General features: G+C 52.1%; 1 protein-coding gene across 1 annotated transcript in view; it reads left to right on the plus strand.

Annotated features, from left to right (window-relative positions):
- Nucleotides 1-1884, plus strand: part of GLG1 (golgi glycoprotein 1) — a 104660-nt gene extending 102776 nt beyond the window's left edge. The window contains exon 26 of the mRNA XM_054579191.1: nt 875-1884. Coding sequence (XP_054435166.1) covers nt 875-1042 — 168 coding nt within the window. The 3' untranslated portion in view covers nt 1043-1884. The remainder of the gene's footprint in view (nt 1-874) is intronic.
- The last annotated feature ends 6530 nt before the right edge of the window (nt 1885-8414 follow it).

The following is an 8414-nucleotide window of genomic DNA, read 5'->3' on the forward strand; positions in this document are numbered from 1 at the left end:
TTGCAAGTCACTAAACCACCTCCCATTCCTTGGGCTTCGAGGGCTTCCTCTCTCCCGTGGGAGCAGTGAAATGAGCTTGGGAGGACTGCGGTGAGGACTCACTGATGGGACATGTGTTGAGCCCTTTGCCAGGGCCTGGCACATCATCCAGTCCTTGGTGTGAAGACTATTATTTTGTTGTTGATGATAATTCCTGTGATGAGACTTCCCCTCTTTGGATTTGTCTGTATTTTCTAATATTTTTTCTTTTAAATTTTCTTAGCAGTCCCTTTTTTTAATTGAATTTATTAGGGTGACATTGGTTAACAAAATCCTACGGATTTCAAGTGTGCAACTCAATAAAACATCGTCTGCACACTGCATCGTGTGCCCGTCCCCCGAAGTCAAGTCCCTTCCATCCCCATTCACCCCCCTTGCCTTCTTCCACCTCTCCTTTCCTTTCCCTCTGGCTAGCACCATACTGTTGTTGTCTGTGTCTGTGTGCTTTCTACATATATTTTTTCCCTTAATCCCTTCACTTTTTTTCCCCTATCTCCCCAACCCTCCTCCCCTGACAGCTGTCAGTCGCTTCTTTGTATCTATGCTTTTGTTTCTATTTTGTTTATTAAGTTTAAAGTGAAATCATATGGTTATGTGTCTTTCTCTGACTGGCTTATCTCACTTAGCATAATACTCTGCAGGTCTATCTAATCTTGCGCAGTAGATAGATACAACACTATGATCAGAAAAAGGAGTTAAACAGCTCTTGTCCCTTGCCCTTTCTTTGCAAGAGAAGTGACGTCAATTTAACTAGGAATCGAGGTAGGGCCAGTCAGGTAGCACTGCCCCAGCCCGATTCTCTCTCAGAGGGTGATGCTATTACACATCATTCCAGGTGGCCCCAGCGGATGGCTTCTCAGACCTCGCCATGCAAGTGATGACATCCCCGTCAAAGAACTACATTCTCTCTGTGATCAGTGGGAGCATCTGTATATTGTTCCTGATTGGCCTGATGTGTGGACGTATCACCAAACGAGTGACACGAGAGCTCAAGGACAGGTAGAGCCACGTTGACCACCGGAGGAACTACCTGTTCAGTGCCCAGTTTGTACAGCCCTCCTGTATAGCATACCCACTCACCTTGTTCTCTGCAGAGGTGCCTCCAACACCCGTGTTAGAGCAGCAGCAGGTCTCCACTGCATTGTCCCATCTCGGACTCCGCCCGTCTCGTGTCCCTCTCCTTTCGACCATTTGCGCAGCATCAGCAGCTGGCCGCTTTCGTTACCGCCTTGTTGGCAAACCTGGGTTTACCTGCTTGTAGACAAGTCTCTCTCATACCAATGGAACTACCGGTACTTCCAGAACCAACTCACCTGACCTGCAACTCAAATGATTTTTTTAAAAAAACACCAAAAAAAAAAAAAAAAGGAAGAAAGAAATTTTTAAAGAAAGAAAAAAAAATGTATATAGTAACACATCTCCTCCAGGCTTGATTTGGGCAGCGGGGTTATTTCTTCTGTGTGACTGTGTAAAATGAAGATAGGACATTAAAGGGGAAACACACCACCCAATATGCTATAACTGAGATGTCTTGCTCATTTCTCAAAAGCACCTTTGGGCCATGTCAGGGCCATGGACTTGACCAAGTGGTGGGGAACCACTAACCAGCCTGCTTTGGGACCTTTTTTCTTCTGCTGAAACAGTTACGCCTTCCAGTTTCCACCCTGTAGAGCCACTGCCGGCCAAGACCCCCCCGGGCCATGGGCATTTCTGTGATCTCCTCACCTCAGTGGAGTAAAGCATGAGCCTCCATAGGCCAAGGGCACGTGGACTGGGGAGAGGATCAAAAATCTTTGTGCTGATCTGTACCGAGAGTTTGGACTTTGAGACCCCAGGCAGCAGAATCCCAGTGGTCGTCCCCCTCCGGGCCAGCGCAGGACTCAGTGACATTGGGATCGACCCTGCTGGGGTAGCAGTTGCTCCGGAAGCCCTGCCAGGAAGCAGCGCGCGTTGGGGAGGGGCCCAGGGCAGGAGCGAGGAGCGAGGGGTTGATTCATTTCGCTGTATTTTTTTAGGCAACAATGCAGGTCAGAGACAATGGCTTACGAAGATTTTCAGCGCGGTCTCAGGGTGTGACTGGCAGTCCAACCTGACCTCTCTGCAGGCTCAGGGCCACCTTCCCAGACAAGCTCCTCTGTGCCTCTACATGGAGAGGGCGTGGAAAGTTATAACATTAAAAGATGGAGGCTTTCTCCGTTTTTTTTCTTTCTGTCCATTGGCTGCATACACCCACTGTAGTAGGCATTGGCTAAATATTGTACTCTGGTGATTCATCCATCTTTTCAGAGTCTGAGCTTAATGGAAGCAATACTCCTGGCCACCGTCCCTCACGCCCCCAGTGTGGAGGTGACCGCCCAGAGGGTGCGGAGGAAGGAGTGCAGGCCTCCCGGTTCCACCTGGCACGCCCTGGCACGAGTATGGGGCATGGAGTCACAGTAGCTGCACAACAGGGCGGCGTGTACAGTGGGAGATATATTTATATAATATATATTTTATTAACCTGTTAGACGTCCACAAAGTATTATAAATCATGTGCCTAAAACTGTCTACACAGACCATGGCGCCCTTCCTCCCCTGCCCCTCCTTAGCCTCTGTCCACGTGTGCCACGGACCTGCGCAACACTTGTCTTCCCTGGGATGTGTTCAGTACAATGTGGGGCAGATTGTGGATCAGTTGATCCAAATTACTCTTTGTCTAACCTGACTGATGTATATTTGATACTGTGGTTTTCTTCTTTTTCTTTCATTTCTCCTCGCTACCTTCCTGGAGGCAATGGGTTCCCGAAGCCAGCTACGTGTTCCCCGCTGCCTAGGGTCATACCAGTCACTGAAGGGAGCTGCTGAGCTGCTTGGTCCCCTCAGTCCTGCTCTTAGAGTCTTCCTGATCCTCAGCAACTGTCGTGAGATTCTTCAGTCTCATAAAACTTGAAACTCTCAAAAGCCTGAGCAACAACCCCTACTACCACCACTGTTGGACTGAATTGAGCTGGTCCCAACAGTTTACCCCAAGGGGTTCCCACACTGGGGGTGGGGGCGGCTGAGGCTTGGGATTGAGAAGCGGGGATGTCCTCTAGACACAGGCCCCCACTGAGTGTCTGGTGTGGTTTACATGATAGGATTAATGTTCACCTTCTGGAAGGGCGGGAACCATTGTCACCTCTGCAGTCTCCCTCCCAAAACACATAGAACCTCTCCATAGTTTAATGTGTCTCGATATTTCTGGTCTTTCTGAACTGAGACCATCTTCGTTCATGGTCTGCAGCAGATCTGGAAGCGTGGAAAGGAGTTTGATTCTTGAAACATTTGTCATCTTTAGAAAGGGTCAGAATAGAAGGGATAACTCTGCCTGTATCTTCGGTTGTTTGTTGCAAGAAAGCGCCTCCCCACCCTGCTTGGAATAATTTTGTATGACTGGTTCTTGAGACTCCAGGCGGTGTCCTGAGCAGTTTTCTACACTCAGCACCCTCTGAACCTGCACTGTATCTGTTCTGTTCTCCATCTGGTATAACAAACAGGTTCTGGGGCACCTCTGGTTGTCATCAGCCTCGTGATTCCGCTGTGAGTAAATCACCTAGTCAGGAAGAAGCCATGGCCCTAGTGGAGGAACCCGTGACAGGCCGTGGCACTTACCTCCTGCTGTCTAGCCCATGAACCATAACATAAGTAACAGGTGGGAATTTTTTCTGCTGAAAATTATAATAGCCAGGTAACTCCCCTGGCCTTATTAGCTCACGCCAGTGTCTCAGGGACCCACACTTAATGTGCTCCATGACATTCCGGAGGCACCAGGAGGGCAGTCCCCTGAGCGGGAGGCACTGTGGAGGAAATTAGAAATCGGGGCAAAATGCCAAGAACAAGACGAACTGCTCCCTGTGCTGGAGTGTCTCCCACAGGCGGTGGCTCTGGGAGTGAGACTTGACCCTGGTGCATCCCCGGCCCTCCTTTGCTGTTGCTGCTGCCCCAAGAGAAGCCTGTTAGCAAGATGCACCCAGACAGAAGCCCTAGCAAAGGCTCAGACTCTGCGTGCCCCGAAGGCCCTCTGTCAGCACTCCCTGTCCCAGCTCCGTGCCTCCTGCCTCCCGTGGGCTCGCTCTGAGCCCGTGCTCCCTTAGACCTCCCTTAGACGCCAGGGGAATTCTCGTATTCAGTGAGCAGGTGTGGACTTGAATTCATTGCAGGCCTGCGGCGAATTCACATCCTGCATTTACGCTTTTGGGGGACAGGGCAGTTCTGCTGGTGGGGAAAGAGGGAGATTCTGCTTTCCTAGAAGATGTGACAGAAAATTACTATTAGATTTCATCTCTTCACATTGCCTGAGGTCACGCAATAGAAGACTGCACTGGTTAAAAGGTCTGTGGTGTCCATTTACATTTTATCAGACAAAGCAGAAAGGAAGTTATATGCTAACTTCCTCTACCTTCCTAAGAGAAGAGTCACTCAAATACCTGTGTGACCTCTGGGAATGTCGCAGCCCCCCCAACCCCCTCTGTCCCAACTCGCCCCACCCCGCCCCGCCCCGCCCCCGGCTGTGGTACTGCTTCTGGCTCCCTTCGATAGTGATGTGTCAGGGAAGGGTAGATTGTTACACGGGGCCTTCTTTTTTAGCTGACCTCAAGTTTCTCTGAGAAGAGGCCTTCACTTCCCATTTCTTTCCCTCCCTCACCAAAAAATAAACAAACAAACATTCTTTACATATAACTCCTGCTAAGTAAGCATATATGGAGAAGAAAGCCAGAATAGGAACCCTTAGAAGCCAGCCAGCCCAGCCTGACACATTCAACCTAAATTTTGGCATAGAACAAAAAGAAGATGGCTTTTGAATTATGTGCATTTTGGTATATTTACTTGTATTTCAGATTCTTATAAAATGAAACAACCTCAAAGATCGTATTTGAAAAACCTCAAAGATCCCTTTTATTTCTCACCATTTGGACAGCATCAAAGTAGTTTTATAAAATGGCACTCAGGTGCCCCAAGTTTCTCCTGGGCTTTTAGGGACAGTCCTCACCTCCCCAGGGGTCTTTGGTTCCCAGAGGCACGGCGCCAGGGCTGGTGTTTTGGTCTGCCTCCCTCCCTCTTTCATCTGCCTCGGTTGGCCCCCTGTCTGTCCAGGTGGCCCCCCGTCTGTCGGCAGTGCTCTCAGTCCTCCTCCTCGCCCCCCAGGGCAGCCAGGAATCACGCTAGGACAGTCTCGTCTGAAGCTGAATCCCCCCTCCTGCCGACCTCAGACAGCATAGAGGTCATTAGCAAACTCAGACCGACTCTTCAGGGTGACGGGTTCCCCCACCCCTTCTAATGAGATCACTGTGGGGACCCAGCGACTGTTTGCATATGGAGCACAAAGGCAGGGTAGTCTGCTAGGGCTGGTGGTGACAGGGTCCCGGCGGTGCTTTCCTCCTTCCCCCTTCCCAAAGTCCACCGTGACACATAGGTAGGGATATTGGGATCCATACAGTGGCAAAATCTCCCTGGGCAAGGAGGAAATTCAGATAGTGCCTCTGTATTCTGTTTTTGCCTCCCTTCCCCCTCCCCTGAATGCAGAGTTGGCACGTGGCCCCAGAGCCCAGCAGGCCCTGTGCCATGCATGCTGGGTGGCCCGAGCAGGCCCCTGGTCAGACCGCAGTGCCCTGGACGGGGCGGCGTCTCCCAGCACAGTTCCCAGGTCAGCCCGAGCAGGAAGACAGACTGTGCAGCAAGTGCTGTGTGAGATCTTGGGCCTTTTACTTTTTTTTTAAGAAAGAAAAAAGTAAAATTAACAAGCCTTTTTTGTAAATGGTTTTCCTTTCTGTGTATAAATTCCCTGCAGTTCCTTGTTTTTACATGTTCATGCTGTGTAATTTTGAGATGTTTCTGAGATTCTGAACATAATGTGCTTTTTTTTTCTGTACAGATGAAATGGGAGAATTTAATAAAGAGTTTGCAGGTTTTTACTTGTTAAATCTTCTCTGTGGTGACTAGGAGGACTCTCCAACTACCTGCTCTCCCGGTAGAGTCCACGAAGCTGTGAGCACTGACCGTGAACTCATCACTGATGCTCACGGAACTTGCGGTGAGGTTTTCTGTTCTTGGATAAGTCGAAGAGAGTAGGACCATAGGACTTCAAGAGGAGTGGTAGACGTCAGATCTGGATTTTTCTGACTCAGGCTGTTGTGTCCGGAATTATTCATTCTAATGTGTTTAAACCATGTCCTGAAGCCCCTTCCTGGGAAGAGCGCCTACCTGGAACCTCTCCTTGCTGGTATGACACGTGGACAGTGCCTGGTCTAATGGCCGCCTTCCAGTTGAGGCCCAGAGCGAGGCCGCATTTATTCTCTGTGCCCCGCCCAGTCCTGGGGTCGGTGGCTGCTGTGACACCCTTCCTTAATGAGCCTGCTATCTCCTCCACTGTAGCAAAGCTAATTTGCTTCTGGGTGTTTACAAAATAATAGCCTAATGAATTTGCACAGTAGCAAAGGTTTTTCAAGTCATAATGTCTGTACAAGGATTCGCGTAGTGGGATGTTCAGTAAGAAAGGAACGGGGATCCTGGGACCAGGGTTTCTTCTGAGGACTCCTCACATCCATTTCAGCAGCTGTCCCTTAAGAGGCAGTGCGCCTGGGTGCAGAGTGGAGGCCAGGAGGAGGTGAAGCGCAGAAGAGAGGGGAAGATGGTTCGAGGGCCTTTTGAGAACTGTGAGCCCTGAGTGGAGCAGTCTAGTACCAGGGGCCCTTGAGTGTGTTAGAGAAGCTGCCTCCCTTGGTGTCAGTGTGGGAAATGAGGTGCAGGGTTCAAGCTCTCTGTGCCGGTGCCCAACAAGGGAGAGGTGGAGCGCCTGGCCCCGCTGCCCTCGGCCCCTCTGATAGAGGGCGTGCTGCCCGGCTGACGCCTCAGCGGCCTTGGCATGAATCGCCCCACCCCGAACATCGTGTGTTGGATGTTTGGTAAAAGAGCCTTGGCCAACTTCAGGCCTCAGAGACATTTAGCATTAATTCCCAAAAAGGGCTAAGAACGAAAGCGTTTAGACAAAAAGGGGAGAACCTTAGACCATGTAACTCTCAGCCTGGACGGAGCGAGGTGCAGACCAGGGAAGGGACCTTGCTGTCACAGACAGCTCACTGGCAGCAAAAGGGGAAGGTCTGCTGCTGCCATGAGCTTTGTCCTCTGACTGCCCAGGTTGGCTCCGGGGACTGCAGGACCAAACGGAAACCCCAGCCGCACCGTGCTCCGGCCAGGGCAGGCTGCCCCGGCCCCAAGTCTGCAGGCCCTGGACGGGCCTCCCCTGGGAGCTGTCGGCCCTGGGGCTGGGTTCTCGCCGTGCCCAAACCAACCCACAGCACAGCAGCGTCTTCTCAGATTCCCTGTATTTGGGGAGAAGCTTGTGCAGCCTGGAAGAGAAAAGAGGGATCCGAGGGGTAACAGGCACAGATTAGGAAAAAGCCGCAGGAGCCAGGAGGGAGCACCCAGGGCTTGGGCGTTCCTGGAAGGATGTTGAAGCTGCTGGGGGTCCACCCCTTGCACTCCAGGCCCCGGCGTGAGTGCACCTTCCGCCTGCCTGCGTCCTGGAACCAGGGGCTGCTCCTTAACCCTCTTGGATGAGGGTGGGTCCAGCAGCAGCGATTCCTCCAGAGAGCGACCAGGACCAGGCTGCAGACCAGAGCTGTGCCCAGCAGCCCCAGGTGGCAGCAGGTAATGGCAGTGGGAGTCTGTGGCCGCTCCACCGAGGGAGAGGTGGGCCTGGGGGGAAGGTGGGCCCGGCCAGCCCTCTGACACTGCGTTCTCATGGTGTCTCCCTGCCACTCGCCAGGCTTTCTCTGGCTCCCTTTATCTGCCTAGAGGCTGTGTTAGGCCCCATTCACAGATGGGAAAGTTAGGTTTAAGTTCTGTCAGGGCGGAGACGGTTTAGGCTGGGTGTGATAACTGGGTGGGTCGGGGGGTCTGAGATTAAGGGAAGGCGAAAGACTCACCCAAGGGACGCAAAGCTGGGGGCAGAGCCAGGACCAGCCCCGGGTGCCCTGCACACTTCCCCAGACCCTGCCGCGCCCACAGGAGCTCCCCAGCCCCCCGGGGCAGGGCCCATCACTGCTCCGTGCTGACTGTCTCCTGTGCTGCCACCCTCGGGGCCTCAGCGTTCCCCCTCCCTTCTGATCCTCGGAGCGGCGTCTGACCCAGCCTTCTAGGCTCGCTCGTGTTCACACTGTGTTCCAGGCATCTCTGCCCGGGCACATACTTAGTAAGCTCCATAAATATTTGTTGAATGGGTCACTAATGGGAAAATCATGTCCATGCAGGGCATCTCAGGTCAGCGTCTGGGGCTCCAAACCAAGGGAACTATTCTCCTGCGTCTCATTCCAGTTCTCCGGCTCCACCCTTCTCCTGAACCCTGGAACGGAGCGGAT

Source organism: Pteronotus mesoamericanus, unplaced genomic scaffold, assembly GCF_021234165.1.
Source record: "Pteronotus mesoamericanus isolate MK-2021 breed Mesoamerican mustached bat unplaced genomic scaffold, CSHL_Meso_final contig_52, whole genome shotgun sequence".
In the NCBI taxonomy this organism is placed as follows: domain Eukaryota; kingdom Metazoa; phylum Chordata; class Mammalia; order Chiroptera; family Mormoopidae; genus Pteronotus; species Pteronotus mesoamericanus.